The following is a 14,533-nucleotide window of genomic DNA, read 5'->3' as shown; positions in this document are numbered from 1 at the left end:
ATGATTTGGAATTGAGTCTTAAGTTGCATTTAAAAAAAAAAAACTTGGCAAAATATTTCTGACCAAAGAAAATCAACAAAATATCTTTTCTACCATACCTGTTTCTACATAATTTATATTGTAATAAACTGGACAGGTGTGTATTTTAGAGGCCTAAAGTGAACTTTATAGCAGTGGCGTGACTTGAACACTTTGAAAGGCGGTGTAGACAAAGATGACTAAAACAATACTATAATAAATTGTTTCTGTAATAACTTGTTGGGCGTCAGAAGCGTGGAAAATGTAGGTGTCTCTTCCTCCACAAAAGAGTATAAAAACTGTACCACTTTATCAGCAGCTTTAGTGGTGTAGTAATAAAAAAGACAAATGATTTTGACTCTGCTGCGAAGCAGGTTCGAATCCGCCTAACTCACTCTTCTATATTTTCACATCACATATCAGATCTGCTTCCATTTGTTTTAAACTATATTATGTTTTCATCAATAAATTCTTTTAAAGCATGTTGTGCTTTATTATATTTTAGGATAGCTGCTGCAGTACGTGATTTAACGTATTAATTTGTGATCAAATAAAATCTACAGAAACGAGGAAAATCAAATTAATCTTGCAATAGACGATAGCAACCGCATATCGAGAACAATAAGGACGAATATACCACCAAAGTGCAATTAAGCGCGAAATGTTTGGTACACGTATGACTTGAATAACATTTTCAAATATTTTCATAATTTTATTAAAACAAATGCCTTTTCAATCTGATATATGTGATAGGGAAAAAGTTCAGCAAACAGCAGTCTTGAACCCACGATGACATGAAGTAACAAAAGCTTTACGCTCTACGCCATTGGAACAGTCAGATTGCATGTGCCTTTCTCACATTTTGTCTTTTCCAGTCTGAATCTGTTGGGCGGAGTTCATTTAATTATCCTATGCTTACAAGGCGGGCAATTTTTGATTTCTTCCAATAAGTGGTGGGACCAAAATTGACTTTGGCAAAAAGTGGTGGGGACATGTCCCACCGGAAAATTATGCCTAGTGATATGTGTTTGTCATTATTAGATTTGAATGGTAAAATTGTCAGTTACAGTATACAGTTACAGCATGGGGGATTTATTACCTTTGTGGGTACTTGGAGAAAGACTACAAACCTAGAATACAGACAATATGAAAAGATTATTTAACGCAGACAATAAATAAACATACGTATACTTAACCATCAAGAGAACAGCTGTATAAAACAAACAGATATCTAGGTTTTAAGTCAGTCTGTCTCCTTTTACTTTCTGACTCACACTTTACTGCAGCGGCTCTTGTCAAAGCATCGAAATTGCAAATTTTTAATTGCGGCACGCTTCATTGATTTAATCTCGAGGAGATCCAGACACATGTTGAATCAGCACTTTACAGCAATAACAACAGCTTTAAACAGCCGTTCAAGTGCAGAAATACACAAGAAGCCTAATTTACACGCAGCTCATCGGCAGAGAAAGAGTAAGAGACTCAGAAGCGTCTGTCTGCTCCCGCTCTATGTTTGAGCTGCCTGTTACGTTTGAGTAACATCGACCAATGATAAATAAACGATCATTAGTATATGTTAAAATTGCACATACGCTATATCAGATGTAGCGTATTCCGTATTTATCGACAATGTATTAATCAATTGAAATTGTATTTGAAACAAAATGTAAATGAATAAATAGCGTTTTTAATTTCCTGTTGTGTCACTTACCACCAGGGGTCTCCTCGATTACCACAAGTGGTATGCGTACCACAGTTCTAGAACCACTGGTTTAGCGGTTCACATCACATAGTTTGAGCAATTGTATTTGACAATTGGCCTATTTGTGTATATTTCATGCAGTATAGCCTGAAATTTAGTGGTTTTACATTACAGCTGTTAAACAGTTCTGAAAAATTGCCAATGATCATTCTGCTTCAAAGGAGGAGATCCTCAAAGAATCATTTGAACCCAGCCAGTTCCTTGGATTTCCTTTTCAAGATAATGAAGAAAGGTTACTCAACTCCTGGTGAGTTCTGCTCCAGGATGTCTCAGCCAAAAAGCAGATGCCTCTGGATCTCAAGGGACACAAAGGTTCAGAGTCAATAGGATTAACCTCATTTTTAAACTAGATTGCATCAAAGTGAAGATACAAATTTTTCTTTGTTTGAACAGGAAGAAAGCCAATGTGAAGGTTCCTAAATGAGGCCTCTTGGGTTTTGAGACACTATGTTTTTTAGCTGACCTCACATCAGTTTTGCACTTCCTGTGACATTGGGTAATAGCAAGATATTGGAACTGAGTGCAGTTTTAAGGTCTCGATGACTTTCGTATTAAGAATTTCTTAGCCTGCCACTGAGCAGTAAACTTGTGTTGGTTAATGCCTTCGTAAAAAGGAGGCAAGTTTATAGGTGGCAGAAACTCTGTGATCTTGTGAAGTAACTTTTATTTTGAGTCATAAATAGACACTCAAACAATAGGCGTGTGCGTGTCCAAATTTACTTGGTGGGAAAAGTATGTGTGCTTGTGTGTTAGGGCCAACAGCAGGTGGGGTTGACAGATGGAAGTCTGTAGCTGAACTCCACGAACCTTTCAAAACATTCCTTCCCCATCTCTCTGCTTTTATGCTTTCCTTCTCAATTTCCCCAGTCCCTTGCCAATTGAAGAACATCTCACCGTGTCGGTGTACCTGGTTATAAAAACAAATTTACAGTAAGTTTGCTGTGTAAAACGGCTAGCGCATGCTGAACAGCCCTCTTTAATTCTGTTTAGTTCCATTATAGAGAATGACCTAAGAGATCAGGGCACTGCAGTGGTTATTCTGCCCTCTTGTTTTCCTTCATCTCTTTTACATATTAATGTGGATGTTTCTAGACACTGAAAATCTCAATAGAAATGTTTTATGATTTCTGCTCTGCTTTTTACTTGATGGTACAACCCTGTTTTTCCCCTTTTTATTTCCTATTGGATTTCTGTCACCTCTAACAACAGTCATCATGTCTCATTCCTCGTCTCTCTGGAGGTGCTTTTATTGTGAATTTATTGCCTTTGCTTGTGTGTGATAGAGAAAGAGGTGAAGTGTTAAGGTGCTTATGCTCACATGCCTTAAGGTCCAGTGTGTCATTTTGTGAAGGATCTACTGACAGAAATGGCATATAATATACTTAACTATGTGTTCAGAGGTGTATAAAGAGCTAACATAATGAAGCGCTTTTTATTAACTTCGAATGAGCCACTTCTATCTACATACACTGCGGGTCCCCTCACATGGAATTTGCCATGTTGTTTGCAGTAGCCCTAAAAAGTCAAATTGCTCTACAGAGTTTCGTAAATATGTTATCTCCTTTGGCAAAGAAGCAAAAACGTGGCTACATCTTACTCCTGTGTCGGCCACCGTAGTGCTTCGAGAAGGGAATGGGTAGAGTGAGCCATTGGTTGCAATTCACAACCTCATTGCTAGATGCCGCTAAATGTCATAAGTGGACCTTTAACATTGTAACTGCTATGCAAGAAAAAACAGAGTGCAAAATCTTTCTTTATTTGTAAATTAAGACAATTTATTGAAAAATGAATTTATATTTTATGATGCCCTATGATATGTGTTTTTTCACTTGTAATCAAACAATGCCAGCATCCAGATACTTAATAAATGAATGGGTAATAATTGAAAGTGATATGCCATGCAAGTCATATGTCACTTTAGTGATACAGTTTTTATTGTTCTTCGTGACATTTTAACCAAATGCTGAGAGCTGTTCCACACAAAATAATGGGAAAGGGTTCAGGAGGAATATAAGGGCGATAGTAAATGAAAGAATTAAAATTCTTGGCAAACTCTGCTTTTAAAGATTTGACTAATAAAATAAATGGTGGATTCGTGGATTTAAAAAGAATCTTTTACAAACATCTTACAAGATGTGAAGAATTAGCTGGTTGTTAGATCGCAGCAGTCCAGACTTGATTTATGTCAACAAGTGCATTATAAAGATTGCTTCTTGGCAGAATCCTGAGCTCTGGCATACTCAGCCATTGACCCAAAACCTAAAGACAGATACTCATTTCAAGTGTTTCTTAGTTTGGTGGGGAATTTTGTCTTTGTATCACGGAGCAACACAGCTTTTTTTCAACTGTCACATATTTGTGTAACTGAGTAGCTGTCTGTGGGTAAGTGCCTCACAGACACTCTTTAGTCGCAATGTCAAGAAGCTTACCAATTGCACGGCATCATATTTGAAGAGGTTTTCTCTTTCACAATGCATTTAAGGTTGACCACATTTTTAAATTCAGAACAAGAGGAAAGGATAACATCCATAAAAACATTCACATAAACAACCATTTAAACATTTTTGGGGCTAAAAACGGGAGATTGTGGTGAACTGATGGTAGCATCCATCGAAGTTCTCATTTCATGTTTTAGGTGTGACCTTTTTTTTCAGACGAATACAGTTGGAGTTATAATATCATTTATCCTGGCTCTTCCAAGCTTTAGACTGGGAGTGAATAGGGGATGAGATTTTGAAGCTCCTAAAAGTCCATCTATCTATCAAAAAACTGCTCCAGACAGCACCATGGGGTTATTAAAGCGGTGATTCCCCGCGATAATACCTGCAAAGGATAAAGCTCAAAGTTAAATGACAAGTCTTTAACAGAATTCACTTTTCAAGGATAACTGAGAGCAGCTGGAATTGACCATAGCCCTCTACTTCCCGGGTACATGATGTCACTATTCCGAGTGCTTTTAATAACCTCCACCCAAAGGAATACGCCAAAAAAGGGGGGAGGCTTTCCTCAGAGAAGAGGAAGTTTGCTGGAGTAGTGTTTGGTTTTGAGAGATCGTAAACATTTGACTGAGCTGCGCGCTAAACTACTTTCACTTTCATCACAGTCCTACAGCTGGTATTAAGAATTCAGCTACACACATTCTAAGATAACTAACGGTCAAATAACAGCTTCCATGACTTTAATATCAGCTGTGAAAACTGTTTTGTGTAATACACTGATATTGTGTGTGTGTGTGTGTGTGCGCGCCTATGTCTGTCTAAAACACTTATATGAAATGTCCTCTGAAGTCCTGCTAGCAGTCTCCTAGTCAATCTGCTTGTTTTATTATCAAACTCGGGTCCAGTATTCAAAGGCAAAACTAAAGCTTCTGTTATTAGTGATAATATAACTGGACTGATGCCATTTGGTCCGGTGTCATTTCCCTCGCCATAGTAGGAAAATAAACGTGATCTCTAACAAAGATTGATGTTTGCGTATGCACTAGCAGACCTCCGTTACACTTCGATTGATCTGCATGTTTTAAATTGATGAAGTGAAGTTGACACCACTGTTACTGTTTATTGCTAAATGCCAAAGCTTATGAATTCAAGTGCACTGAGAGGGGGGACCGACCAATCAGCGGAACTCGCTGATATGGTATGGGTGGGACATCTTCTTCACACACGCGCGCTTAGCGGGGAACCAATCACAACACAGTTAGCTTTACCAATCTGAGCGTTTCGGAAGACATGAAGAACTTTGAAGAAACCGGAAGAAATCCAGTTGTTTTGTGAGAAGAGAGACAGCGATAGACTCGAAATATGTGAAATATAAAGTTTTTTTTAAACTAGAAACATGAGTATCCATTGTTAAAAACCGCAAAAAACACAATCATAAAACAGGGAAAAAAGGCCTTCTGATGCAAATCGATGCATTTGTTTAAGAGAAACATCCATATTTGTAAGTCTAACTTCCGTCATCTGTGCAATGCAGAACGAAAGTTATACATTACAGTTTATAAAGTTGAAACATGGTGTTATTTTGTTTTATCCCTAAACTATCCCTATAATACATTCACAAACAGATAAAGGCCCAGTTGTCATCTACAATTTTTTTGTTGTACTTTTCATTGTTAGGATTTGTTTTTTCGTTTACATCTGAATTGTATCTGCATTCTTTATTCTGGCATGCAATTCTGCTTTCGGAATACTGTCACTGTATATGTTTGCAAGATTCTTTTATAAGAATCCTCATTCACGAAACAGCATCAGAACGATTTTTTGTGTAAATTGTTCGTAAAGTCGTTTTGACGTAAATTTTCGGATTTATGAAAATGTTCGTATTTTCAAAATCTTAGTTGGTTCGAAAGAAATGTACACCTGCTCCATACCACGTGTAAATATTACGTAAAACCGCAGAAACCACGTTCTGTTTTCTTTTAGAGAACTGATGACACTGCATTTTGATGCACTATGTATCACAATAATATTTTGTGCGCCCTGTTTACGAGTGATTGGAATTCATTAACATACACACATTTACTACCATTTCTGATGTTTACTAATTATTTGTGAATCCGGTGAATCTTTTTTAAGAATGAATGGTTTGCCACACACATGTTTTATAGGAAGTGGGATGCATGTTATGTTTTCGTAAAGATTTTGATTTTACAACTATTCCAAAAAACTCTCATAATAAGCTCAGAATCCACATCAACACTTAAAAAGATATAATAAATACACAATAGCACTGCCAACCCATCTCCTCTCATTTGGTCTCACTTGTCCTGTCGACTGTGGTTCACAAGTTATATCTAAAGCAATTTTATCTTTCTTTCTTTTAGGATGGAGTGTTTTAAACTCATTTCTCTACATCAGCGTTTTAAGTCTTGCAGCAGAGAATGAAGGAGAGTTTATGAAAGGCTAGCTTATCCTGACACATGTATAACCTGATGCTTAACAGAACTCCACTAGCTAAACATTAAGCACTTATCACAACTTACGGTTTCAAACTGACTGTTGATTTTGGAATGGCTATTAAAGAATGACACTCTCATATATCACACGCTGAAATGACGCACTAAACTCTTTTTAGTTTTATGGGTTGTTGTGTGGTTTCATGGGTTTACTATACAATACAACCCTGTTGAAAAAAAATGCATATACTGGTTAGGTATTTTTTCAAGCAAAGTAGCTGGTTTGATCTGGTTTAAGCTAGTCACGTGTTGGTCCTTAGCTGGTTTAAGCTGGTTATGTGCTATTTATACATATGAAAGATATAGCAATAAAGGGGTCATATGGCGGAAATACGTGTTTTTATGTGTCTTTGGTGTGTTATGAGTTGCCCATCCATGTATTAGACACGTAAAATTGCTAAAATTTAAGTGTTGGAACAAAAGATGCATTCTATCTAAAAGCGAATGTGAACCCAGACCTGTCTGGGGGATTGTCCCTGTAATAAGTGCACTGTAAGTCGCTTTTGTATAAAAGCGTCTGCCAAATGACTAAATGTAATGTAATGTAAATGTCTGACATGCCTTGTGTAACCACACCCCCAAGCATGTAGGTCACTTTGTGTTATGATTTGACTAGGACCTAAGATATGTATACACAAGTAAGGTGGACGGCCTAGTAAATCTCATTGTACCGTCGCCGGCGCAGCCTGATGTTCCGAATATGGTAAGAGGCGTTAGATTTCCGTGCAGTATCCAACCACTACGCACTAGTGACCTAGCCAATCACAGCACACCTCAGTTTTCAGAGCGATAAGTTTTGTAAAATATCAGCGCGTTTCAGAACGGTAGAGCAAAGAGGAGATACAGACATGCACGGTATGTGGAAAATACAGTGTTTTTTACCTTAAATCGTGTATACACATTGTATTGCTTCTAAAGCAAACAATAAAATTCGTTTTAGCCGAGTCAAATGACCCCTTTAAAATACTTTAGATTAAAAGTCATGCTAAGCGACACGGAAAAGATTTGTGCTGCCTGACACGAGAAAATAGAGAAATTCATGTCCATGAACATTTGTGATGCTGGTTGGGAAAACCAATCTACGTTTTTTTATTTTTTTTATTTCTACATATAATCATACTATATAAAGAACATTCTGTGAAAATATAACCTTGATATATCTTGTTTAAAATTGAGTGAGTAAGGTAATGTTTAAAATGCAAATCGTAGTGAAATGAATCACTGAAATTAAACATTGATGCTTTGAAACCGGATTTCACAGGCAGGGTCACATTTTCATTAAACAAGTTCATATAACATCTAGTAGAATTTATATGGAAGCATTTTGACTTTTCCAGTGAAGATTTTTCACCAACCATCTCAATGACTTCATCAGCTGTTGGATGCTGGTAAATTCCAGACAGTTTGGAAGAGTGGCAAAACGTTTTCACTATACACATAAAAACATCAATGCATTTGTGTAAAGGTACGGAAATTTAAAAACCAGTTGCCTGACATTTTTCCCAGCATTTTTTCTTTCAAATTGTGAAAGGAAACCAATCATCTCTACTGCTTTCCAATTCCTCCCTCTTACTAATTTATTCCATCCCTCCATCTGTATGTCTGTTTCTCTCACTTGAGAGAAATTGGTTGTGTTCCTGTCTTGCATTCTTTTCTTCCATCTGTCTGTTTACGTCTCTTCCTGTCTCAGTTTTGCTGCGACTCTGTCTTTGTTTACTTTTGCTTTTCTTACAAAAATTGCATGTTTGTTCACTTCCCTTTCATACTGTCTTTTGCCCATCATTCCCTCTCTATGGGCCCAGAGTTTCAAAGCCAGTGACCACCCATCGGCAGCAGCTTTTGAAACCTTCAGAACTCAGAACAGTGCTATCACTGTTTCAGAAGCAGCTGGATGTTATTTGCATAAAGAATGGCCTTCCTGTTGACAACCAAAATCAAATATTAGCAATGATGCCAGATAGACTGCATGGTAGGCTACAATGAAACATCATTTACAGTTCTTTCACATATAATATGTTATGTAAGCTGGGGTACAAAACTGTGGTTGGCTGACTTGAACTCTAATGATTGACAGAAGCCAATCCTGTAGCGAAAACACCTGTAAAGAGCTGGTTACTGTTACATGTGGGTTTTGTGTTCAAGCTGCTTCTAAATGTGTTTAATAGAGGAAAGATCTACCAAAGAGGAACCACTGAGTGAGTGTGAAGGAGAAAAAGAGTGGATAGAGTGAGGTGTAGAGATTAGCCACTGAAATGATAGAACTAACACTATTGACTACCAAGCTCAGATTGCAGGACCCAAGGGAATTATGTTATCTTAATTCAATCTCAAACTGTTCTTGTGTTTTAAGACATCAGGTCCAAAAAAAGCTGCACTTTGAGTAATCCGAGATGCCTTGCTTGCTGTAGAGAGAACCTGTTAATAAAGACTGTCTGGATTGGTACTCCCTCCCAAAAATGAATGTCTTGGATATTTTACATGAGCTTATGTAGGGAGGCTCTCTGTGTTTTAGCCAGAATTGTTCCAACGAAAACACATTTGTCAGGTCTTCCAAATAACCTGAAAAATACTTCTGGAATGTAATGAATCCCGGGTTAAGCTCCAAAATTTACAGAGTGCATCATTTAGTATAGCATTGCTATTCACAGTGGTCAAACAACAATTTAAAACCAGGCTGTTTACTATTGTACTATTTGTACTTATTGTACCATTGTACTCTTTAACATGGTGGACAGCTGCTGTGCACCAGGATGAAAGATAAGGCAGGGGAAAGTAGATGGCAAATCATTTTATCATATTCCTAAGGATCCCGAATCCCTGATAGATGATTAAAGGGTAACTCCAATAAAACGTGCTAACCAACACATGTCACCGCTATCTCTTCCATTTGGTCGCTATACTGCCAAATCCTTAACAAGACACATGAGAGCAGCACTCGCTTAGTCCAGCCGTGCCATCGCAGTGTGCTCCTTATACAACCCCATCATGACTGACCACCACCTGTGGCTTCAATGGAGGGTCGTTTAGTTTTTTGGGAATGTTTAACCTGCAAGATCAGTGATATAGCTATGCTGTCTACCTACAAAAAAGTACAGCTAGGGTCGATTACGTTAGCTAACAACACAGTTGACTTACCCTTCCAATGAGGACAAAGAAGGTCAATGCCGGCAGACTCTAAAGTTGAATATCCATTACAAAATGAATGTAAATTATTAGTCTCCGGAGTAGGAGGTGAAAAGTTGATGAGGTAGGCTAGTTGTAGATATTAGGATCCTAAGCTATCCGTTTCTTTATTGATACACGTTATAAGCACCCCGGGGGCATTATAGGGATCTGTTATGTTTAATCTATTAAGTTTTGCTATGCACAGGTCTATGTCTTTTGAATTAAAGTGTGCAGTGAACTCTGTTGCCTTGAAACTCATGCTGGCGCCGTTCATTTCATATATTCGCTCCCGCCTGTCACTGCCTGCCAGTATGGCGGTGTTGAATAGGTCTCCAAACCACACCAGATCAACATCCTACATGTTATACCGCCTTTGTACAATCACTGAAAAACTATGCAAAATAGTATTATTTAATGAATCTGTTCTCAAGTACCATTTGATATTATAGGGCTACTACAATTTTAACAATGTAAGATTTCATTTTTATTAAAGTGATTCTGTCATCATTTACTTTTTTCAAACCTGTATGACTTTCTTTCCTCTGCAAAACACAAAAGAAGATGTTCTAAATAACCTTGGTAACCAAAAACCATCGGTCCCCATTGATTTCTATTGCAAGTTATTTTATATTATTTATTATAAGTTATTGGGCACCAACAGTTTTCTTTATCAAATATTTACAAAATACTATCTTCTTTTGTGTTCTGCAGAGGCAAGAAGGTCATACAGGTCTGAAATGTCAAGAGGAAGAGTAAATGATGACATGACTTTAGATTGGGGTGAACTATCCCTTTAACAAACTATCGATGAATTTAGATAAACGTACCAAATTACTTTGGGAGATATTTCGTATCATAGCAACCAAAGCATCTGAAAACACGTTCAGTCACCCACAACCACCATTATCAAATGCTTAAAAATAGTTTTGGTGGACACACATTAAGTAGACAGTGTAAAGACAACTATAGTATAGTTTATTAATGTATTTTCCACCCTTCCGCTCTTTTTAGCATGTCCATCTGGCACATATAAACCTGAAGCAGTTTCTGGAGGTGTGGGTACCTGCCTTCCCTGCCCAGACCTTCATCAAACATCCAGACCAGGAAGTACAGACATATCAGACTGTGTGTGTACAGAGGGATACAGACCACACAACAACACATGTCAAGGTATTAACCTATCTGTTTGAAATCTGTAAACATGTCCACTAATGTTTATGAGTGTATGTGCATTTTCTAAATACAGAATATGATAAATGAACTCTCATACTCTGGTGTTTTATCTCTCTCTCTCTCTCTCTCTCTCTCTCTCTGTAGTGGTGGTTTGTCCTGTTCTCGCTCCCCCGGAGAAGGGTTTCTTTATCCAGAAAATGTGTAATAATCAGTTTAATTCTGCTTGTGGGGTTCAGTGTCTGCAAGGCTTTGACCTGCACGGAGACAAAATCAGACTTTGTCAGCCTGATGGGACTTGGTCAGGAGTTCAATCAAGCTGCAGAGGTAAGAGAGAGGGGGCAAAGGGGGCTTGTCTGAACTTGAGTATTTTCCCATAACGACTAAATTTAAAAGAACAACATGGACAACATTTTTGGGATTAGTGTTCATAGTTTTTTACCACCCGTTGACTGGTTAATGCCAGAAAGCTGTGCAATAATGTTTTCAGAAATTGTACAATATTTTTTTCTAATCTAGTAGGAAAACATAATGGATTTATTGACTGTTTGTGTTACAAAACTTGAAGCTCAAAGGGCCTTTAGTTGCCCCATATGTTCATCACCCTCAGAAACACTAATATTCTGGAGCCTGTCAGTGCCTACAGTATGTGTTTGGGGTTTTCTGAAGTCAGTTCTTGTCTGTCACTTGGCATCCCTGCTAAGGCATGTGAGTTCATGTGTGTTTAGATAGCTCAAACTTGCAGTAAACAGTTGGGTTAAAAACTGTAATGCTTAGGTGCTTACACATAAAAAGAAAAATATGATGTATACAATGGAAAATGTACTAAACTTAAGAGGTATTTATTGTATTATATGATTTGGCAAAAAGGCGAATTTTTGATTTATTGTACAGTAGTATACAAACAATATGCATAGAAAAAGAAAATACTGTAACACTGACAACTATTTTATTAATGATTAAAGTTATTAATTTATTTTCTGATCCTCTGTTGTGGTAATATTCTATAAACTTTGTGCATAAGTTGTTTTGTTTTTTGCCAAAGCTGACACTCTGTGTACAACTACGCCACATGTTTACACCATTTTAAATAAACATATTAAACATATTAAATAACATTTTATAAAATATTTGAATAAAGCGCGATGTCAGTTGTCCAAAGTTTGACATTACTTTGAGCACTACTTTACATTCATGCATTTGGCAGAAGCTTTAATTAAGGGAATAAGAGTACATTTTAGATATACATATGTGACCCTGGACCACAAAAGCCAGTCTTAAGTAGCACGGGAACAATTTTAGTAACAGCCAAAAATGGGTCAAAATTATTGATTTTTCTTTTACGCCAAAAATCATAATATGTTTAGTAAGATCATGTTCCACGAAGATATTTTGTAAATCTCCTACTCTATATATATAGAGGCTTTATTTTTGTGGATGGTTGCAGCAAAATCGCTAATATAAATGCCCGGAAAAACACCTACAAACATCGCTTGCCGATGCCCACTCTTTAAGAATTACCGATTCAAATTTGGTATCTATGTAAGCTTCATCTACTCTACTCATCTACTGACAATCACATTATTTCTAATTCAAGATTTTTGTGCAGTTCCCCCCGGGCCGAATAATCTTAACTGAACTCAAAAGTTGGCAGCCCTGCAAACGCGTGCCCAGACACACACCAATCACACGCACTCGCATGTGCAAATGTATGCGTGAAAGACGCCCAATTGAGGGTTCCCTCTCTTGTGACCTCAGCCCTGAAATAACAATATTTTTTCTTTGTTTGGAGATAAATTACAGATCTTAAAGTCTTGACCACAGACCTACTTACCAGCCTCCCTGTTCTCTCTTATACATCTTTTTTCCTCTCTTTTCCTTACATGTGCTCTTAAAATCTCTCGTCTCTTCTAGTCTCTCAATTTTTTCCATTTTTGTTTCGCCCCGGCTGTTCGTTTTAGCATGGTGCCTTTCCATGGAATCATCTTTTTTCAAGTTTGTCCAATGCAGCAAAGTTTTAATAACATAGCACCAAATGTTTTTGAGATGTCCTAACCTCTGTCTGGTGTGTGTGGTACTATTTTCCCACAGCTCGCTCCTGCCCAGCTCTCACTCCTCCACATCACGGGCAACTGATCTGCAGTGAACGGGATACCCCCTACAGGCTGGAGTGTTCGGTGCGATGTGAACCAGGTTACAGACTGCAGGGAAGATCCAAACTCACCTGCCTGCCAAACTCCCAGTGGAGTGGACCACAGCCCCGTTGTGTTGGTAAGATAACTGCTTTTTGTATGTGTAGTATTCTCCGTCCTTCTCGTGACTTCTGCTGTAATAAACTTACATTGTGGAGACTGACCTCATAGCCCACACAATATTATTTGAGAAGTAAAAGCCCAAACATCTTATTGGTATGTCTATGATCTCCACAAGGCCATTCAATCTTTTTTGTAATCTATCCATTTTATTTATTAGGTTTATTTTATTAGGGGCCAAGCCCTGAAGAGGTTATGGCCTCTATTGTTCTTGTCAGTATTCTAATTCTTCTTCTAACCATGGGTGTCTATGGTAGCCAAATGAACCATATGTAGGAAAAAGGTGAAAAGTGCCACACTCGTAGAGGTGGTACTCATAAGTCACGTGACCAAGCATGGGGTCTCTAGCACTCACTCTATTGCGGCACCGACAGTTCAAAAATGCACTTTTCAAACGGCTCTAACTTTTGAACCCAAAGCTGTACAAAAATTCTACTCGACACATGCAATGCACTCGTCACGCACATCGCATTCCATGCGTTACACTAAGACTTTTTAGACTTTTTTTACACTAAGACTCCAGAATACTTTTTATGTTACTAGTCCTAGATATTGTGACCGATTGTCACGAAAATCGGCAGAGACGATTAAGTTACGATGTCGCGAACTTTTCAAAGTTGACCCAAAAATGTATTGGAGGCTGTAACATGGCCATTGTTTGATTTATCGATACTACACTTGGTTCTTGTCAACTACACCTCGGAATGGGGGTCCATGCCAAAATTGGGAAAGTTGACCCACCTATGGGTCGCGAGATGTGAATAATGTTTATTTTTGCCTCTAACTTTTGAATTTTTTGTCAGAGAACCGCAAGCTATATCGCCACCAAATTTGACACGCATCACCAACTTGTAGTCCAAGTATGTACACAAATAGTGCAAGTATGTAAACAAATGAAATGTAACGTCATTTTAGTAATGAAATAATATAAAGTGCGTAGTATGTAGTGCAACATAAAGTGGTTTTTACATGTAATATATGAAAAAATAATCTGTTCCTCCAATACACTATATTTTTTTCAGTGATGGTTTCGGCGGTGTGAGTTCTATGACTTGTTCTTGTGATTTAACTATAATTCTTTTACTTTATTTCTCCCTTTGGTCATTATGCTCTCTTCACAAGAGCTTTGGCTGTACAGGGAGATTTGAGTCA

General features: G+C 37.7%; 1 protein-coding gene across 6 annotated transcripts in view; it reads left to right on the top strand.

Annotated features, from left to right (window-relative positions):
* svep1 (sushi, von Willebrand factor type A, EGF and pentraxin domain containing 1) overlaps nt 1–14,533 on the top strand; it is an 80,439-nt gene that overhangs the window by 25,629 nt on the left and 40,277 nt on the right. For all 6 annotated transcript variants that reach the window (XR_008907301.1, XM_056754782.1, XM_056754772.1 and 3 more), the window contains exons 4-6: nt 10,911–11,069; nt 11,217–11,396; nt 13,161–13,340. Coding sequence is in view for 5 of the 6 variants with exons in the window: in XM_056754782.1 (XP_056610760.1) it covers nt 10,911–11,069; nt 11,217–11,396; nt 13,161–13,340 (519 nt within the window). In the remaining variant the exon portion in view is untranslated. The remainder of the gene's footprint in view (nt 1–10,910; nt 11,070–11,216; nt 11,397–13,160; nt 13,341–14,533) is intronic.

The sequence above is a fragment of the Triplophysa dalaica genome, chromosome 1, assembly GCF_015846415.1.
Source record: "Triplophysa dalaica isolate WHDGS20190420 chromosome 1, ASM1584641v1, whole genome shotgun sequence".
NCBI classification, from domain to species: domain Eukaryota; kingdom Metazoa; phylum Chordata; class Actinopteri; order Cypriniformes; family Nemacheilidae; genus Triplophysa; species Triplophysa dalaica.
This window is presented reverse-complemented; position numbering and strand designations above follow the sequence as displayed.